At 49.1% G+C, this 20,876-nt stretch overlaps 2 protein-coding genes across 13 annotated transcripts in view; both read right to left on the reverse strand.

Moving 5' to 3' along the window:
* Positions 1-648: 648 nt before the first annotated feature.
* Positions 649-16,526, reverse strand: LOC489591 (cyclin-dependent kinase 11B). 4 transcript variants are annotated; one of them, XM_038537632.1, is made up of 20 exons: positions 16,387-16,526; positions 15,789-15,912; positions 14,891-15,006; positions 12,748-12,875; positions 10,972-11,110; positions 6,370-6,506; positions 5,755-5,877; positions 5,344-5,433; positions 5,107-5,265; positions 4,756-4,821; positions 4,118-4,293; positions 3,634-3,724; positions 2,631-2,752; positions 2,374-2,479; positions 2,022-2,143; positions 1,836-1,943; positions 1,642-1,758; positions 1,375-1,523; positions 1,093-1,282; positions 649-995 (listed from the first exon to the last, which is right to left on the reverse strand). In XM_038537632.1, exons 2-20 carry the CDS (start codon positions 15,897-15,899, stop codon positions 903-905), a joined length of 2,343 nt encoding a protein of 780 aa, XP_038393560.1. In that variant the 5' UTR covers positions 15,900-15,912; positions 16,387-16,526; the 3' UTR covers positions 649-902. The 4 variants fall into 4 exon arrangements, with proteins under 4 accessions (XP_038393560.1, XP_038393559.1, XP_038393558.1 ...); XM_038537631.1 differs by having other exon boundaries at positions 4,118-4,287; positions 5,344-5,439; XM_038537630.1 differs by having other exon boundaries at positions 5,344-5,439.
* A 1,698-nt stretch (positions 16,527-18,224) lies between these two features.
* The window catches only part of LOC489590 (solute carrier family 35 member E2A), a 23,778-nt gene continuing 21,126 nt past the window's right edge, over positions 18,225-20,876 (reverse strand). For all 9 annotated transcript variants that reach the window (XM_038537641.1, XM_038537646.1, XM_038537642.1 and 6 more), the window contains one exon: positions 18,225-20,876. This exon is cut by the window's right edge and continues 377 nt beyond it. The gene's annotated coding sequence lies outside the window, so the exon portion shown is untranslated.

The raw sequence follows: 20,876 nt of genomic DNA on the forward strand, positions 1-20,876 counted from the left end.
GAGAGGGATGGGGGTTGGGGCAAGTGAGGCCCAGGAGTGGGGCCCCAGACAGGATCTGTGGTAGTGCCAATACAAGGGGCAGGTGGAAGGCCCCCGCAAGGGCAGGTGGCCCCCTTTGCCAGAGCTACACCCTGTCCAGCTAGACTGGGAGCTGGAGACCTGGCGGGACACATGGGTCAGAGGCATCCTTCCTCCCACCCTCCCACCATCCTTTTTCCAGAGAGCATGGGCCTGAGGCCCCTCCAGGCAGCACGAGTGAAGGACCAGTCCCCTAGGGGCTGAAAAGGACATACCACAGCTTTCCTCCAGGAATATTTTACTGTGGTCTTAAAATGCGTTAATGATCTTGTACAAAACTCACTGTGGCCAAGGGCTCACACACCAGGCTCTGGGGTGCCTGGGTCTGTGGATGCCCTGAGGGGCAGGAAGGTGTGAAGCAGGAGAGTGAAGATTAAAAGTAGAAAAATCCCCCCCACACCCACCCCACGGCTCCATTCCAAATCAAGGCTATATTCTCACACCACAGCCCCCAGGGGTCAGCATACAAGTCTGCGTGTCGGGGATATGCTGTCCACACTGGCCACCTACTGATGCCCGCCCACTCCTTGCAGGGCAAGTCTGACACATCTGAAAAAATATAGCCTTTCCTTCCACAACAAGGAAAATGTGATTTAATTCTACAAATTTACAAGCCAAGATAAAATAAAAATGAAACGTGGAAAAGCAAACAGAACAGGCAGTCTGAGACTTGAGGTGGAGATCCAGGGCCGTCCCAGCCTGTGGCAGCTGAGTACACACAAAGCAGGGCTTGGGTCTGGACCTGCATGCTGCCTCCAGCACCGACCCCCGCCGAGTGTTCCTGAGCGGCCCCCATGGGGCTGGGGTGGGCTCCGTACAGAACCTCAGAACTTGAGGCTGAAGCCAGGGCCCGCGGCTGAGGCCCCCTGGTTTGTGGTCGTGAGGTGGAAACCCGTCTCCTTCAGGTCGTCGTCGCCCTGGGGAGCAAGTGGTGCCGTGGGGCCCCGGCTGGGCCAGCCCCGCCTCAGGGAACCCCCACACCTTCCCTCCTCCTCTGCTAGCCCTGCCCCTCACCAGCTGGCTGTAGCCTAGGCCTCCTTCCGGCGGCCGTGGGCTCGTGCCACGCTTCACCCTTTGCTGCTCACTCTTGGCGGGCCACGTGGGGAACATCGACGGGTCGATGGGGAGGGGCGTCTCTCGGAAGTACTCATGCTTGAGGCCATCCTCTGCACTGACTCTCCGCCCAGGGAAGTAGGTCAGGAACCTGGGAGGACAAGAGCAATTGACACTTGGCACAGGGGTAGGGGTGGGCGTGGGCTGGGGCATAGGGGGCGCACGCCCTGCATGTTTACACACTTGTTCATGAGATCGAAACCCTGGTCTGAGAGCAGGGCCCCAAAGCGTTTGCGGAGATTATTATAGGGGTATTCAGTAAAGGTCATCTTCTTGACTGCGGGGAGGTCATTGTAGCCAGGCCAGATTTTCTCACTGGGGGTCCCCAGGTCCTGAGAGAGAGACAGAGAGAGATGTCTCAGAGCAGCCACAGCCTGCAGGGAAGGATCTGGTTTGGGGTGCCTGCGTACACCTCACAGGATGCCCTGCAGGTAGGAGCCACAGACAAACCTTAAACACTTTGTTGATCTGATCGATTTCCGACTTCCCAGGGAATAGTGGCTTCTGAGTCAGCAGCTCCCCAAAGATGCAGCCCACCGACCACATGTCCACAGCCGTGGAGTACTCCTGGGAGGCCAGGGGGCACACTCAGGGCTGGTGGGGCAGTGAGCGCAGGTTAGGCCCCCACAGCCCCCGGCACTCACCTTGGCACCCAGCAGCAGCTCTGGGGCACGGTACCACAGGGTCACCACGACTGGAGTGTAGGCCTTCAGAGGGGACCCATACTCCCTTGCCAGGCCAAAGTCCCCAACCTGCAAGGATGGAGGGTGGGCTATGGGCAGGCCCCCGAGGCCCGGGCATCAGGGGCCCCATGGGGTGAGCCCTATTACCTTGAGGATGCCGGCGTGGCTCAGCAGCAGGTTGGATGTCTTGAGGTCCCGGTGCAGGATCCAGTTGTCATGTAAGTGCTTCACCCCACGCAGCAGCTGGATCATCAGGGTCTTCACCTCCCCTAGAGAGCAAAGGGTCAGTCCCAGGTTATCTACCCACCTCAGGAGCGACCAGGCTTCTTGGGGTGTGTCCATCCTGGGGAGGCTCCCAGCTCAGCATGACCCTCACATGCGCAAACACTCGTGCACAGCATGAGGAGGTCAGAGTTACAAGGTCAGGGACACGGCCTGCAGCTTGGGCAGCCCAAGCATGGGATGTTTCTCGTTGGAGACACTGGCCAGAGGGCCCCACCTGGCAGGAAAGGCTGCTTCATGGTCTCCATCAGGCTTTTGAGGTCATGTTCCACGTAGTTCATCACTATGTAGATCTTGTCCATATTGCTGCCCACGACAATTTCCTAGAGAAGGAAAGCCGGTCTGTGGGTGCCCTGCTCCTCTCAGGCTCCACCCATGCAGTGGTTGATTCCTGGGGCATGGGCATGCAGAGACGGTAGGGAACTAGACCATGTGATGAGCATCAAGGCATGGACATTTTGGGGGCTGCCATACCCGGACAGTGACGATATTGGGGTGCTGCGCCTTCAGGATGGTGTTGATCTCTCTGAGAGATGTGATCGGGAAGCCCTCTTTCTCCTTCTCCATCTTCAGCCGCTTCAAGGCCACAATTTCATCTGAAAATGATTCAGAGACAGTCTGAGAAAACCTTTTACATACACACATTTGGCTGGGACCTGGGAAGCGTTTGTTTTGCACTGAAAAGCCTTGTTTTAATTGGAAAGTCCCGTATCACATCAGCACCACATAAAAAAGCCCAAATCTGTTGCCCAACAGAAACATTAGGCCTATTTCTAGACCAGCTTTTGTCCAAAATAGCTGAGAATTTTCCCATTTCTCTCTGTGATTTGCAATGAGACTCAGCAAACCTCAACATTTCAACACAGAAACATCCACCAGGGTCTTAGGTGGCTTCCCTGAGTTTCCAATACCCAGCTTCGGGTGCTGGGGAAACTTCCGGTCCATGGCTCACACACCTGCTCAGGTGCTACCGCTCACCAGACTCCATACTCTGCTATGGGGCCGAAGTACCTGCTGTCACAACCAAGCAAGTGCAGAGCCTCATGGTCTGGCTGACCTCTGGACTCCACAGGCACCAACAAGTCAACTGCTCATGGGCCCACGAGTCATTAGCTGGCGCTCACAGGTAAGATGAGTCCATACCCAGGCATCTGGGGAGGGAGGACTCCCAGGAGAATTGGAACTGTGTTCAAGGACCTTGACACCGAGGGTGCCAAAGGCCAGGACAGCCACGCCTGGATCTCAGTACCTGCAAACTGGCTGTGGCTCCAGCAGGACACCCTGCCTCTGTCGCAGTGCCTGCAGATGGCCTCGGAGACGCTGTGCACAGTAAACATGACAGGTTGGGCCCGAGAAATTGCAGTGGGTACACCCATGGACAATGTTCCTCAGAAGAAACTCCTTCCTGCCTGAGGATAGGTTCTCTGTGCCACATCTCCCCTTCCCCCCTCGGGGGACACCCCAACACTGTACACACCTGTCTTCTTGTCCTTTGCTCTGTACACTACCCCATAAGTGCCTTCTTCGATCCTGTTCAGGCACTGGAATTCCTCCACACTTCGACAGCCCTGGAAAGCAGCAGGTTGTGAGGATGCAGCAGCTGCAGCCGTACTTACACATGCAGTAAACCCTGCCTGGAATCTGGGGGTGGTGCCAGGAGTAGCCCTCCTCTCCAGTTTCTTCAGTGAGGATATGCTTCTTAAGAGATAAAACCAACATGAACAAAACCTCAGAAGGACCCATCCTTCTGAGCCAGGCCTGGCCTGCAGGCCCCACAATAAGAGAACACTGAGGGCAGTAGCACCCACAGCACCCCATCTCCAAAGCCCTGGCTTCCCTGGCTGCATGTATGACCCTGGTGGCAGATACCCACCAGGGGCCCCCCCCATGTGTTCTTAGCTACCGGCCTTGTCCACAATCAGCAAAGCTGAAATAACCCCGGGGTGGGGAGGACGTCTGACCTGCAGGGCAGGGAGGTACTTGGGCAGCTCCTGTTTGAGTTCAATGGGTGACAAGGCAGGAGAGTCGGGCACGAAGTCTCCTTCAGTCAGGGCACTGCTCTGTGGAGTGCCCTCACCGGCTTCTTCCTCCCCTTCCTCACTGTCACCGGAGTCTCGATCAAATCGGGACTCTGGAACTTCAAAAATTAAACCCAATTATGGAACCAGGAACAAGCATCGTCATCACCCCTCTCCTGCCCTGGGGCAGGGGGAACAGTGAGGGCATGTGGATGCTGTATACGGGCTGCGTATCCCACCATCCTGGACAGAGGGCGCTGGGGTCTTGGGGTTTACCAGCTCAGCTGTGAGCACCAGGAGGTGCTGACTGTGCTCAGAGGCAGCACACCCAGGACTTGTCTCAGGGCCTGAGGGCACCTCCCTGCCACATCTAAGCCATGGTGACACTCCGGACAATGCTCAGTATGGCCCCAGGAAGGGATGCTGGCCCTCCACAGTCACAAGCGCATCTCTCAGGGAGTTGGCTGCTTATGTCTCTGGGTCAGGCTACGCACACAAGACGGTGATCTACTTGCTTCAGAAAGGGCTGCAGTGCCAAGGGGCAGTGGAGGGACGGACCATCCAACAGGGATGCCGCTCACCAACAAGGACGTGGTTCTCGCTCTCCCGCTCCCCGTCCTCACTCATCTCGTCCTCACTCACTTCCTCTGTAAGACAGAGAGGACGTCTGCTCAGACCTGCAAGGCCCCCGCACCACACAAGTTTGGGTTCTGCCTCTTTCTAGGGCTCTCCAGAACCTCTAGAGGCACAAACAGGATCTCCTTCAGCTAATGGAAAGCAAGAACCACTGTAAATAATCAATTTTAGAGTCTCATGTGAGTCCCAGATACCATAGGATTTTCTGTTTGGAAATATTTTTAAATCAAGAGTTCAAATGATTTCTCTCGTTTCTAAACACCAAATGAAACCATGGTGCCCTGTGCCCTCCTCACCAGCCGACTGCCCAGACGCATCCTCGGAGTTGCTTCCTGTCTCCTCTTCCTCTTCCTCCTCCTCCTCTGATTCTTCACTGCTGCTCCCCTCCTCCTCTTCCTCCTCTTCCTCCTCCTCTTCTTCCTCCTCCTCCTCCTCTGAACCCGACCCCGACTCCGCTTCAGGAAGAAAACAGCTGGAAGTGCATGGCAGGGGGTGGTGGGCCCTCCCCGTGTGGCAGCAGAGCCGGTGGTTACCTGATGAGGACTCGGCAGAGCTGCTTTTCCTTTCACTATCACTGACGTCTTGTAGATCAGACAGCAGGTCTCTCTCTTCCATTTTCTCTTCTTTTACTTACGAAACAAACCATCAAAGGTGAACATGGAAAACATTTTACAATAAACAAGACCTGATGGCAGCTCCATCAGTCTCTCGCAGAGACTGTGGTCTGTAGGACAACACAGCTCACCCACACTGCTCTCAAAGACCTGTAACCAATGTCCCCACCAACAGACAAATAGGCTTCACACAAATGATGGTCCCACCACACGATACGAAAACACTTGAGCCTATCATTTCATTGCACAAAAAGAGTGAATTTTGTGCTAGACTATTTGTCACCAGAAAGCTGTCGCAGGCTGACCCCAGGAGGTTCTGCGCACCCTCACCTGGCTTCCGGCCGTCCGTCAGCTCAAACCTTTCCCGAGGTGGCCGTAGCGGGCTGCGACTCCAGTGGCTTGCTTTCACTTTGTCACCATAGTCTTCTCTCATCGTTCGGTGATGTGCAGAAACTGGGGCGCCAAACACAGTGGGAGGTGGTGTGGCAGCACCATCTCCAGCAGAGCCCAACCTCGATCAGATCCCACCCACACCCTGGCTGGTGGTGACGCACTACACGTACTCATAGCCCTGGCCGCACTGGCATGGAGGCAGCGAACTCTTTCTGAGGACCCACATGGACCTTCCAGAATCTTCTCTATTGGTCAGAAAAGAGAGAGCCACCACCTACCTCTTCAAGCCTATGCCTCACCAGCGTGGGCAGCAGACACAAGTGACATGTGGCACCTGGTGCAGCTGTCCAGAACCAGGCCTGGGAAGGTCCTGTGGCTGCACACCCTCACCTCATACCTCAAGGAACTGTGGCCTTCCCCAGCCTGAGCCCCACGGCCTGTCCCCACTTGGCTCTGCCACCATCCAGAGCACTTCATCCTTCAGGGTCACTACGCAGCCCTGAGCTCACCCATGGGAACAGCACCCCAACCGCAGAGTGCGCCCCCACACACCTTCCCTCCGGGCCTCGCGTTCCTTGCGTCGCTCCTCAGCGCGCCGCTCCCGTTCTTTCTGTTCCCGCTGCTCTTTCTGCTGCTCACGCATCTTCCGTTCCCTCTCCCGCTTCCTCTCCAGCTGCTCAAGGCGGTCCCTGCAACAAGCACAGCCCAACTCTCTCTCTCCGCAAACACAAAGTTTTCTTTTTTTACCCCAAGAGCTTTTTGCTGAAATTTAAAAATCGCCATTTAGGTTGTTCAATCCATAAAGGGCTCTTTAAAGATTTTATTTGACAAAGAGAGAGAACAATTAAAGTGAGTGGCAGAGGGAGAAGCAGACTCCCCGCTGAGCAGGAAGCCCAACACAAGGCTTGATCACAGAACCCTGAGAGCATAACCTGAGCCAAAGGCAGAGACTTAACCAACTAAGCCACTCAGGTGCACCATAAAGAGCTTTTTATTTATTTTTATTTTTATTTTTATTTATTTTTATTTTTTTTTGAGCTTTTTATTTTTTTAAATTTATTTTTTAAAAAGATTTTATTTATTCATGAGAGACACACACACAGAGAAAGGCAGAGACACAGGCAGAGGGAGAGGCAGGCTCCACGAGCCTGTGTGTATCTCTCATGAATAAATAAATAAAATCTTAAAAAAAAAAAGCTAATATATTTTTAAAAAAGAAAAAAAGAGTATCAGTACACACAAACAGAAATGAGCATAAAGAATGGTGAAAATGGAACAAGGCCTGTGGTACAATCACTGGTACCAACTTGGGGCCCATCAGAGGTTACCACTGCAGAAGGCTGGGATTCTAGAACTATTCTGTATGTGCCCAGAGTCCAAACTGTTGCAAAATAAAAACTAATTTAACACATGAAATCCAACCACAGAATTCCATTTTTCATATATTTATAAAATTGTGTAATCATCACAAGCCAGTTTTAAAACATTTCCATCAGCTGATATGGCCCCTCATGCCCATCTGTGGCTAGCTTCTAGCCTGCCCCACGAAACTGTTTCTCTGCTTGGGATTCTGTGGACATTCCTTCTGCTTGCTTTGGGTTGAGCCTGCTTCTCTCTTCTGCTTTCTGGGGGTAGCTCAGGATGCTGACTGACAATTTCCTTTTCTGTTTATCAGTGCTTAAAAACCAAAACATCTCACTCTACAACACGGCTTTTTCTGTATCCCTAACTTTTGGCATGCTGTGTTTTTCCTGCAGTTCAAGTTTTTTTTTTTTTTAAGTTCCATGCTCAGTGAGGCGCCCAAAGCAGGGCTTGAACTCATGACCCTGAGATCAAGAGTCAGACGCTTAACTGACTAAACCACCCAGTGCCCCTGCTTTTCCTTTTAATTTCTTCTTTGGGTCATGGGTGATTTGGAAAAAGACTGTTGAATATCCGAACATTCAAAGTTGAGGATTTCCCCAGCTTTGTGTTGATTTCTACTTTAATCCTTTTGTGGTAAGGTGTGCTTTGTACAATTTTAATTCTCTGGGATTTGAAACTTGTTGTGTGGACCACATGTGATCTGTGTTGGACAATATCCCCTCTTGAAGTGAGTGTGTACTCTGCAGCTGTGGATGGAGTGCTGTATGCAGGTGAGACTGAGCCGGTACAGGCTACTTTCTAGACACCTTACATCCTTGTTTTGTCTAGTTGTTCTATCAACAAGAGTATCGGGACTGAAATTTCCAATTAGATTTGATGAACTGCCTATTTCTTTCAGCTGTTTGTTTTTGCATCATGTATTCTTTCTGCTGTCAGGCACATACTCTTTCGCTACCATCACTTCTTCCTGACGTACAGACCCTTCTGTCTTTGGGAAGCCTGTGTCAGTGCTGGTCTGACTTGTTAGAGAACTCTGATGCCATGCCTATTGCTGAGCCACTGGTGCTCTGTGGTTGCTGTGGGTATGATACATCTCCGTCCACACGTTTAATTTTGCCCTACTTTTGTCCTTCACTCTAAGAGGTCTTCCTTACAGACAACATACATACTGGACCTTGCTTTGCTATCAAAGAACCCCTTTGAGATATAGAAACTACTGCATGTTTCATGTAATTACGGATTTGGCTGAACTTAGTTTTGTTGTTGTTTTGATGTCTTCTTTCTGTTTTTTTTTAGGTCCTGTTTCTCTGCCCTTTTTTTTTTTTTTTTTTTTAAGATTTATTTATTTATGAGAGACACACAGAGAGAGAGACAGGCAGAGACACAGAGGGTGCAGCAGGCTCCATTCAGGAAGCCCGACAAGGGACCCGATCCTGGGTCTCCAGGATCACGTCCCGGGCCAAAGGTAGGTGCTAAACCGCTGAGCCACCCAGGGATCCCGTTTTGGGTTTAAACAAGGATTTTTTAGAATGCCATGTTAATACCTGTTTGTACTACTTTGTTGGTTATTTTCCTAGCAGTTGCTCTAGCAATAGCAGTATGCACCTTATTAGGTTAATAAGGAACATTTGTAGATTCTGTTATGTTAACCTATGCCTTTACCATTTCTGGAGCTTCTCTTTCCTCCTGAATAGGATTACTTTCTGCTGTCATTTCCATTCAAAACAAAGGTCTTTTCTGAGTATTTAAGGTGGGTCTTACTAACAATGGATTCCACCAGTTTATCTTTATCTCTCCTCACTTTTGAAGAGCAGTTTTGCTAGATACAGAATTCCCAGTTGCCAGGTTTTCTTTCAGCAGTGCGACCATGCCATTCCACTACCTTCTGCCTTCTGCCCCCCACTGATTCTGAGAAGTCAGCCACCAATCACACTAAAGCCCCCCTTTTATGTAATTTTTTCTCCTGCTGCCTTTCTAGATTTTCTTCTGTGAAAAGTGAAACCAGTTTCACTGTTTAACTAATTAATTAATTCATGAGACACATAGAGAGGCAGATAGACAAAGGGAGCATTCATTCATGAGAGACACAGAGAGAGGGGCAGACAGACAGAATGAGGGAGAAGCATGCTCCTCGCAGAGAGCCCAATGCGGTACTCGATCCTGGGACCAGGATCACGCCCTGAGCCAAAGGCAGACACTCAAGCATTGAACCACCCAGGTGTCCTTCACCAGTTTCACTTTGATTTGACTTTATATTTATCCTACTGGGGTACTGAGCTTCTTAAATGTATAAATGTTTTTCATTATATAAAAAAAAATCTTTGTGCTGCTTCCTTCTCTCCTGGGATCGCCAATTATAGGATGTTAGAACAAAATGCTGTCCCACAGACCTTTGAGGCTCTGTTCATCTTTCATCAATTCTCTCCATTCTTCAGAGTATAATTGCTGTTGCTCCATTTCAAGTTCTTGCTAATCTGGAACACTTGGTTTCTACTGGCCCATGTGAACAGATCTAGGGCTAAAGAGATGCTTTCTCTTCGGAATCCAAGTACACACAGATGTGTAGTTGGAGACTAATGTCTAAGAGTCTGGTGTCTCAGCTCCCAGGCTGCTACAAAGTCTTTAGGATTTCCTTGTTTGAAAAAAACCACAGTCTATTTCTGCTATGATGCAGAGAACTCTAAGCAATGTATTTCCTTGGTTTTCCTGGCTTAGGCCACCTAGAACAGAGCTTAGTACAGAGCAGGGCCTCAATAAATACTTGCCCAGAGCAAATGATGAAATCACTCTACATCAGACTTCTCTTGGGCACAGAGTGTGTGTCAGAATTTCTTTTTTTTGTGTGTGTGTGTGTCAGAATTTCTATACATGAAATGGGCTACCTCCGAGAGGGCCTTACTATACTCGAACACAGTACTGCAACGAAAACATAGTACATAGCACTCCCATCCTTCTCACAAGGCATGCCCCAACCTAAAGTACCAAGCTCAGAAGGTATTTACAATTCCTCCTCCCCCTTACCAGGAAACAGCTGACAAGATCTATGAATATCACTTCTTCCTATTCTACCTTCCTTTCCCTTTCCATCATTATGCATTTGGCCTCGAAACTTCACTCCTGCGTCTGAGTTAATAGACCCAGCTCCTGCTAGCAATGCCCCTTCCTTCAAGTACAAATCACACTCTTATACAGGGTCTCGAGACACAATGGCCAGGCCGTCCCCCTTGCTCCAAGTACTTCCCCCAGCAGCCTCCACCTGTAGGAAACCAACACACAGAGTTCCATTTCCTTCACAATTTTTTCTCAGGAAGACCCACACCCATTTCTGTCTTTACAGATGAAGTAAAGGGACGCCTAGGTGGCTCAGCAGGTTGAGTGCCCGCCTTCAGCCCAGGGCATGATCCTGGAGTCCCGGGATCAAGTCCCACATCGGGCTCCCTGCATGGAGCCTGCTTCTCCCTCTGCCTGTATCTCTGCTCCACCCACCCCGCCCGTGTGTGTGTGTGTGTGTGTGTGTGTGTGTGCGCGCGCGCGCCGCCTCTCATGAATAAATAAAATCTTAAAAATAATAATAAATAAAGATGCAGTAAAAACTCAATCCCCGCAGGACAGATGTCTTGGTTAGCACCACCCTACAATACTGCACCATGACTCTGGGCTCCCAAACCACTTCTGCATCACATCTGTGTTATGCTGCCAGGTTACTGTGTGTGTCTTTCGTCACTTTGTGGGGCTGCTGGCCATCAGGAGTGCTCAGTTCAGGCTCCTTAGCAAATTGCGCTCACTCACCTCTCCCTCCTGGAGTGTTCCCGAGCCATCTCCCTCCTCTTCTGCCTCTCCCACTCTCTGCGAGCCTTATCCTGCTCCTCTCGGTGTCGCTTCCGGCGCTCGTGCTCTCGTTCTTTTTCCTTTGCTCTAGCGTGCTTCCCTAAGGAGAAAGAGAGTGTCACATAAAGGGATCCAACTCCCAAAACTTAATTTAAAATACCCCATGAGGGATCCCTGGGTGGCGCAGCGGTTTGGCGCCTGCCTTTGGCCCAGGGCGTGATCCTGGAGACCCAGGATCGAATCCCACGTCTGGCTCCCGGTGCATGGAGCCTGCTTCTCCCTCTGCCTGTGTCTCTGGCTCTGTCTCTCCTTCTCTCTCTCAAGAATAAATAAATAAAATCTTTAAAAAAAAAATAAAATAAATAAAATAAAATACCCCATGAAGAAAAGAATATTTAATTAATGACTTGGAAAAATGATCACAATTTTATGTTTAAAAAAACAAACAAACAAACAGTGAGGACTTAAAACCCAATGCAGTGGGGCTCCAAACAAGGAAAAAATAACGTGATTATGACTGAATAGAATTGTAACTCTTGCCTTGTCTTTCAATTTTCTGTATTAAACTATGATTGGACACTAGCTGACCCCTGAACAACACACAGCAGGAGCACGGACACCCAGTGCAGTCAGAAATCCAAGGATAACTGAGCCTGAACATTTAATCAGAAGTCTTAGTGGCAACACAGTTGAGTAACACCTCTTTTGTGTGTTATATGTGTTCCCTACTGTACTCTTACAAACCTGTAAGCTACAGAAAAGAGATATCATTAGAAGAATTAGGAGGGACACCTGGGTGGCTCAGGGGTTGAGTGTGTGATCTTGGGGTCCTGGGATCAAGTCCTGCATTGGGCTCCCTGCAGGGAACCTGCTTCTCCTTCTGCCTATGTTTTTCATGAATGAATAAATAAAATATTAAAAAGGAGAGAGGCAAAAGGTTTGTGGTACCATCCTGGGTTTACCAGTAAATAGCCGTATACAAATAGACCCCAGAATTTGAGCCCGTGTTGTTCAAGGGTCAGCTATATACTAGTTTCATAATTAAAAACCAACAAACAGCACTGTTCATAAAGAACACAGGACAAAGCTTAGCTCCTTCTGGTGGATTTCCATCTGGTGGGACAGAACCCTGTTCATCAACTGCCATTTTTAACAATGAGATTAAAACTAGATGCCAAGGCATCTTAATTAATATCCTTAAGAATCTCTTAATATGGACGTCTGGGTAGCTCAGTGGTTGAGCATCTGCCTTTGGCTCAAGGTGTTATCCCAGGGTCCTGGGATTAAGTCTGGTATTGGGCTCCCCACAGGGAGCCTGCTTATCCCTCTGCTTTTGTCTCTACCTCTGTGTCTCTTGTGAATAAATACATAAGGTCTTAAACATAAAAGAACTCTTTAATAATAATGGTAGAACATCAAACCCATCTGGACTTCCATCAATCATCCTTTTTTATCCCCAGTTAAATTAATTCAACACTGAGTTGCTATAAATATTGCAAATATATCCCCTATATTTGTTGAATTAAGACAGAATTACATTTAAACTAACCCAAAACATAACAAGGGGGGAAAAAAACATCAGAATGATCCACAAAATATTTATGCTTTCAACTAAAATTTCACTTTCTCTTCTCTTTCAATTGTGCTATGGAGAAAGCAGCAGATCATGATATAGGAAACAGACCATTCTTGAACATGATACAAATAAATAAAAACTCAAAAATAAAGCTTCTGTACCCCCTTCCGCTGAATGGCTACGATGCCTACGTTTCTCTTTCCTCTTTTCATCTTTCCTGTGATGAGCTTTTTCTTTCCGAGACATTTGTTGTGGTGGTTTGATAGCCAAAGAATCATCTTCCTCTCCTCTGAAATAAGACACAACAGCGTCACATCATAGTAAAGAAAGTAATGCAAGGAACATCACAGCACCATGGAGCTTCTCCAACCCAGAAAAATGCAGTGTTCAGAATACAAAAAAGTTTAATCTAAACCATCATTTTAAACAGGACACTACAAAACTTAAGCCAAGACTGCTTATTAAATACAGACTCAAATCAAAAGTATAAGTGAAAAACCAATGTGTATGTATAACGACGTCTCTCTGAGGAAACTTTAGAGGGCAATGGACATGCTCATTACCCGGATTACAGTGACAACCACACAAGTGTATACGAATACATCAAACTGCACGCTTCATATATATGTAATTTATCATTTATACATCAACAATGCTGTTAAAAAAAAGATATTATGGTAATTTAATGACCCCCAAATGTCCCTCAATGATATCTTCAATGGCCTATATGACCAAAATCCCGGGAGACTTCTTGATCTACGTTTGTTTGTTTGTTTGTTTGTTTCTTTCTTTCTTTCTTTATTTATTTATTTATGATAGTCACACAGAGAGAAGAGAGAGGCAGAGACACAGGCAGAGGGAGAAGCAGGCTCCATGCACAAGGAGCCCGACGTGGGATTCGATCCCGGGTCTCCAGGATCGCGCCCTGGGCCAAAGGCAGGCGCTAAACCGCTGCGCCACCCAGGGATCCCTACGTCTGTTTCTTAATTTCTGGTTAGGTTGGCTTTAATTATTTGATGGAGGGATCCCGGGATGGCGCAGCGGTTTAGCGCCTGCCTTTGGCCCAGGGCGCGATCCTGGAGACCCGGGATCGAATCCCACGTCGGGCTCCTTGTGCATGGAGCCTGCTTCTCCCTCTGCCTGTGTCTCTGCCTCTCTCTCTCTCTCTCTGTGACTACCATAAATAAATAAAAATTTTTAAAAAATTATTTGATGGATAATTGGGCGCTGAAGATGGATACAAGAAGGAATCAAGTGTAAAAAAAAAAAAAAAAAACAGAAGGAATCAAGTGGGGCAGGAAGAAATGCTAGATAGAACATTTTTCTAAATGTTTCTGCCCACAGGCCTTGCTTAATATACTTCAGTACTGTAGTGTGGTTTATCTGTGTACAATTTTAGGCAGTGATTTTACTCATCAAAAGCACACAGCACAATTATGTAAATGTACCTTGGGAGGGACGCCTGGGGGACTCAGTTGTAAATGTCTTGCCTTCAGCTCAGGTCATGATCTCAGAGTCCTGGGATCAAGCCCCACGTCGGGCTCCCTGCTCAGTGAGGTGTCTGTCTCTCCTTCTCTGCTTCTGCCCCTCCCTCTGCTCACACACTCTTCCCCCGCCAAAAAAATAAAAATCTTAAAAAGTAATAAAGAATAAATAAATGTAACCTGTGAATGGGGTAGATTTGACTAAATGACAACTGCAAGGAAAGGGATATACACTCAATCTTTTCCTTCTTTTTAAAAAATTTTATTTATTTGAGAGAAAGAAAGTGAGAGACAGACCACTTGTGGAGAGGAAGGGGCAAAGGAAGAGGGAGAAACAGACTCCCTGCTGAGCAGAGAGCCTGATGTGAGGTTTGATCCCAGGACCCTGAGATCATGACCTGAGCTGAAGGCAGACACTTCAACTGAGCCACTGTCACCCCTCATTCAATCTTTTCATAAGAGATGTGAGGTAGCAACTGATACCATGCGGAGTCCATCTCAACTGTGAGGTACACCTAAAGTCATGATTAAGGGGACACTGTAGTTAAGCTTCTGCCTTCAGTTCAGGTAATAATCCTAGGGTCCTGGGATGAGTCCTACATGGGGCTCCTTGTTCAGCAGGGAGTTTGCTTCCCCTCTGCCTACCATTCCCCTTGCTTGTGCTCACATGCTCTTCCTCCCTCTTCTGACAAATAAGTAATAAAATAAAATAAAAAAGAAAACGACTACAGTTTCAAAGTAATGGTGGGACCAATCCTGCCTCCACAGTGAAGCACATGTGTAGCCTGGACACCTTCCTCATTGTGCACCTCACCCCCACCTGTCTTCCATGGAGTCCTCTCTTCTGTATGGCGAATTCCGTATTGTAATCTCCATGCGGTGGTCCCTCAGCTCCCCCTCCTCAAGGGAATCCCGCTTGGAATCCCGGTCATCAGACTAAGAAGCAAGAGAAAGTCATTTTCCTCACAGATAAGTGTCTTTTTAATGATAATCAAACCTTGCCAACATCCAAAAACAAAGTTTCACATATATTTTGAAAGGACCAATGTTATGAAATATAAAAAACATTCACTCAAATCATACAACGTTATGATTAAAACTCTGTAAATTCAGAAACTGAGATGAAAAATCTGAAACCAGTATACAGGATCAGGAATATTAAGACTCTGCCAAGTATGCTACTTGTTTATATAACCTGAAATTGAGCCTTAAAGCATATTTTATGCCAAATACTTTGTGCTATCTCAGAAATAGTTAAGGGTGACTAGCATTATCAGAAGCTACTTCTGCCAATATCCCTTTCAAAATTACCAAGAGTTTCTCTAAATATGTTATGCAAACCAAAAAAGGAAAAGACAGAATATTAATTCCAACGTAACTTCCTACTATCCTTAACAAACTTAGAGATGGTGCCACAAACAGAAATACTGATATGAGAAAATTTAGTTCAATAGCACTAATGAATTTAGGCTCAAAGTACTTCATGCTCCATGTAGATCCTGCCATCTACACACAGCTGTAATACGTTATCAACGTGTCTTCAATGTAAACTGAGTATTTGAATGTTTTTGTTAATTTTAGAATAGATTTTGGGCTCACCTGAGACATTTGGAAGTACAAAAGAACTTCACCGAAGAAGCGTTGTTCTAATGGAAAAACGAGGGCAAAGAAATTAAATCTCCTTTAAGAAAACCACTTACTTAAAAAACATGGCTTACATTTTTTAAGCGTTTTATCTCTGCTTTCTCTTCTTGTTCCTTCCGTCTTTTCTTTTCCTGAAGAATCTCATCTAAAGTTTTCACTTTCCAAGAGTCCTTTTCATCACCCATTGGAGTTAAGACACTGCAAAGAGAAGAGAATTGGAGCAAGGGCAGGACGCTGGCAGTGTGGCTGCGAAGGCGCCGACGGGGCGGCAGAGGTTGTCGTCGGGGCGGGTGTGAGGGCAACTACCGTGATGGGAGTGGGCGTAGTCGGGGCAGCCGTCGGGGGGGGGGGGGCGCCGTCAAGGGGGCGTGAGGGGAGCTGCCGGACGGGTGGGGGCCGCCCCCGCGCCCCGGTGGCAGGACAGCCCCTTGGTGCGGAGCCCGCTCCCCGGCCCCCCGCGCCCGAGGTCTGACGTCAGGAGGGTCCGGGCGGCCGGCGTGGGGCGCTGCGACGCGGCGGCGGCTGGGACCCTTGTCCCTCGGCTCGGCCGCCACGAGCCCGGGTTCGGGCCCGACGCCGCCTCAACGCCCAGCGCCGCGCGGGGTCCGCTTGGTCCCAAGAGCTCAGGGAGGCGGCTGCGCCTGCCGCCCGCTCCGGCCCTCCGCCACTCACCCCTGTGCTGTTGCCGCTGCTGCTACCGTCGCCGCTACCGCCGGTCCCGGAGCCTGAGGAGAAACAGCGCCCGGCGCGCGCCAGTAGCGTCCCCACTTCCTGCGTCGGCGCGGACAGATGGCGCACGGGGGCGTAGCCCGCCGCCCCTCGCGACGAGGACATCCGGCGCGCGGCCTCACGTCACTTCCGGTCCCGGAGCCCGCGCGGCAGTGGCCGACCCAAGCGCTTCCCCCAGCTCCCCGGTCCCGCCCGGTCCCTTCTCCTACCTCCCAGGCTTTGCGGTTGGAAAGGGCCCCAGGGACAGTGAGGGCACGGGCGTCTATAGGAAAGGTACCTGAAGTGGGAGAGGCGGTGGATGAAGACTGCCGTCCTCGGCTTCCGGGGTCAGGAGGGCAGCGAGGACGCACTTACATGGTCCGCGCCCACTGTTGGTGCAGAACCCGAATTCCAGGTGGAGGATGGAGACCAGAACGTCACGAGTCCAACAGTGCTGATCGTCTGAACACAGCGCGCTGTCCATTCTGTTTTGTTGGGTGTAAAGCAAATACACCTTGGTTCTTTTTTTTTTTTTTAAAGATTTTATTTATTATTTATTCATAGAGACAGAGAAAGAGAGAGGCAGAGACGCAGGCAGAGGGAGAAGCAGGCTCCATGCAGGGAGCCTGACGTGGGACTCGATCCAGCGTCTCCAGGATCACGCCCAGGGCTGCAGGCGGCGCTAACCCGCTGAGCCACCGGGGCTGCCCCTACACCTTGGTTCTGATGTAGACAATCACGGACGTGATTTTCAAGTTTTTCAGTGTGGGAAAGGTTCGGTGACAGACCCTCCCGGACCTAGGGTCGAGGACGCCCCCTTGGCAGGTTCAGACTCAACTCACGCATCTGCACACAGACTAGAAACAGCCAATAAGTATGTTTTACTCAAAAGGGGAGGGGTGCGGAGATTTGGGGTACCTGGTGGACTCCGTTGGTGGAGCATGTTACTTCGTCTCGAGATTGTAGATTGAGCTCCACATTGGGTTTAGAGATTGCTTTAAAAATTTTTTAAATTTATTCATGAGAGATACGTGGGGGGGGGGGGGGCGAGAGACATAGAGGGATTCATGCAGCGAGCCAGCCACGCCTTGAGGCAAAGACAGACGCTCAACCACTGAGCCGTCCAGGTGTCCCCCAAATAAAAATATTTTTAAAAGTGGTTTGGTTTTGTTTCAAACCAGTTAGAATAGCTTACAATTCCGTTTGGAATCTGGGGAAGGATCCAGTGCCCATGAATCCCTGAATCGGAACCCTCAGGAAAACTGGAAGAAATTCTTCGGAGACAGCAAAGTCGAAAGGTTTCAACCAAGCAGCAGGGTCGTTAGCACAAGCTCACCTCTGCTCTTGGCTCCTCAGCCAGGACAGAGGAAACAGGCAGATTCACCAAGGTAGCTGGGGCATTCCTTTTTTATAAACTAAGGAAATGAAGAGGACCCAACCAGAGCATGTACAGATTTTGTGAAAGAATGAAGGTCTTAGTATGATGTTGGTCAAAGGCAAAAAAAGATTTTTATCTGCAATAATATCCTTGTTTAATTATTCAAACCCAGGGAAATCATGAAAATACTTTCAGGCCTTGGGAAAGCACATCACTCGGATGTAAAAACCCCCGTGGTACACACGTCAACCCTATTGGCCTGCCCAGAACCCACTGGTTCTGGGAAGAGCATTTCCAGGGGAGGTTACAAGCACAACTGCACTTGGCCGATGTTTTTTGTGCAGCATGTGACCGTTTCTGATTCACCATGTATATTTTTCTCAAATTAAAGACACATTTTGGATTGTGCAAGAATCTTCTCAGCTTCCCAGGGCAGATTATTTTAATGCTGATACACGGGAAATAATGACTTGGATTTTTTTTTAATTTTTTTATGCTCTTCAGTGGAAGTTTCATTGAAAGCCAGACATACGTACATCTCTAGATAGCGATGTAGGTAGCAGATAACCTGACTTGAGACCTGTTTGAAGTGTTTTTTTGCAAAGGCACAGACAACAACCATGGACATGGTAGGAAATGACCAAGTAAGTGATGACACCCAGTGTCAATGTTGATACAAGCATGTCTTCAATGGTTCAATAAGAACATACTATAAACACTACTACATAGAGCTAATAAAAAACATATGTCTATACATTCATTCAACAAATGGCCAAGACAGGCCATGGGTTTTGTCTCCTGGCAGGACTGTCCTGGACATGCAGTATGTGGACGGCTTCAGGGCGGAGACCAGTCAATGGAAGAAGGAATGTAAGCCCCAGGCGAGGGCAGTGCTGACCATAGCTTGTGTTCTGAGGCAATGTCTCAAAAGCAGTTTTGTTGGAAATTACGTTTGGTAATACTTTAGAAAAAATCTTCATTTTGTTTCTGATCCAAGAATCTGGAAAATCAAAACTAGCAGACAGCCACTTGTGAGAGGAGACAGGGCAGGTGACATGCAAGGTGGTTGGTTCCATAGGAGACTTGGACCCAGGTCTCTCATGAGGCTCAGAAGCAGGCTCTGCCCATCTCGTTACACTCAAATAACCACATCCATGAGAGAGGCAACAGAAATCATCTTGCAACAGGATGACTGCAGATGTGATCTCTGCTCACATCCCATCAGTAGCTGGCCATGGAAGCCACATTCTCGAAGGGCAGGGGCAGGGCCCTGTGGAAGCTGTGCTTTCCCCTGGTCCTCACAGATCCACGCACATCCTGCCACCCCAGCCACCTCCAGCGAGTCCTCTTCGCTGTTGTTTTTGAAGGAAGCAGAGAGGAAAGGGGATAGAAACCTGGGGAAAGTCTCATTAGAAACAGCTTCATGGTGGAGGTGAGCTTGGTATGCAGGCGAGCACACACCTGCCTGTCCTCTAGACACAGGAAGTCAACTTCATAAAAAGGTTGTAGTTTTTTATTTGTTTTTGGTGGAAAATATGGGCATTGATTAAAAAAAAAAAAAGGTTGTAGTTTTAAAGGTCTAATTTTAACCCATCATCATGGCAAGCTTTTTCAAGTAGGCAGAAGTTAATGAGACGTGATTATTGCTCTTTGTGTCCAAGAGATTGATCTCTAGGAGGGCCTATTTTTACATTTTCCAGTCAAGAAGCCAACTGGAAAACCAGAGAAGAGATGATGGGAGCCAAGGACGTGAACAACAGGGAGAGGAAATCAGATGAGGGAGCCATTAGTGCCTGAGGCACTCATGTTGGCTGGTTCACTCAGTGGGGGCAGGACTCAGAGACTATGTCCTCTGTCCTCCGTCCTTGAAGTCAGGCTGCAGGTGACATGCCCCAGTGCTTCAGCTTGGCACCATGGAGAGGTTGCAAAGCCTGGCTGGTAGCAGACTGCGCCTCAATCAGAAATCCCACCAGGATGTGAGATCAACAGAGTGAAGAGGGTAGGAGCCTGAACTCAACAGAGGACTCAGATACCCAGTGTGGTGGACTCTGTTCTGGGAGGTGGGAAGCAGGCCAAGCCAGGCGGCAGGTTCAGTGCGGGTTACCTGCCGTGGGGGATGCCTTCCAGAAGCCACCTGCTTCCTTCTTTAAAAACTTCACTGTCATTTTCAGTGCAGTGTGACAAAAACTGTGAACACTCCAAATATCCTTCCCAACGCTTCCCTGTTCATTCATTCATGAGGGAAACCTTTAACACCCTTGTCCACAAGACAAAGTATGGTGTGGGCCCTGACTAGCTGGGTGATGGCAGGAGCACCTCTAGGTTACACACAGGGGCCCAAAAAACAAAAAGGAATGTCGGTATATCCCTGTCCTGAGTAAATGCCACATGTCTGTCCTCCACCTCTGGAACCAGCAATCACTATATTAGGGGTCCCTGACTGAAGGCCTGCCACAGGTAAGGGTTGGGACCCTCAGGAGGTAGGGGGCCTAGTGCAGCAGAGACCCTGGAAGGGGCGGGGCACCTTCCCTTCCACAAGTGGCCTTTCCCTAAGTGGTAGTGGATGTTGGGAGTTTTGGGGTGGAGAGGACACCTTGGGTGGGAGGGCAGGAAGGCAAGGGCCCAATAGCCTGCTGTCAGCAGCAGGGACCCTTATTACTGTGCCCTTCTGTTCCCTTTCCATTCTTTCCTGACTCTGTGGTCACTTGGCTGCTGTGGCCTCCAACCCAGGCAGTGGGCACCTCGGCCTGTCTCAGCAGGGCAGTCTCCCCAGATGGTGGAAGGGCAGGGCATGCCTTCACTGGCCTCCAATGGCAAGCACCAAGCAGCAGGAATGGTGCATGTTGGCAGCTGTGGCTGTTACCCACAGAGGAACTAGGACCTGGGCTCGCTGCAGCCAGCTCTGCGTGCTAGTGAGAGCGTGCAGAAGCCAGTGTGCTCACCACAGGGTCAGCAGGAGGGGGTTTTCACATTACGTGGCCATGGCTCAGCAGCAGCTGGCTCTGGTCTCCACCCCAGGAAGCTGACGTTTGGGATCCCTGTTCTAGTTCCCATTGGTTTTCACTGAAAACCCAAG

Source organism: Canis lupus, chromosome 5, assembly GCF_011100685.1.
Source record: "Canis lupus familiaris isolate Mischka breed German Shepherd chromosome 5, alternate assembly UU_Cfam_GSD_1.0, whole genome shotgun sequence".
Lineage (NCBI taxonomy): Eukaryota > Metazoa > Chordata > Mammalia > Carnivora > Canidae > Canis > Canis lupus.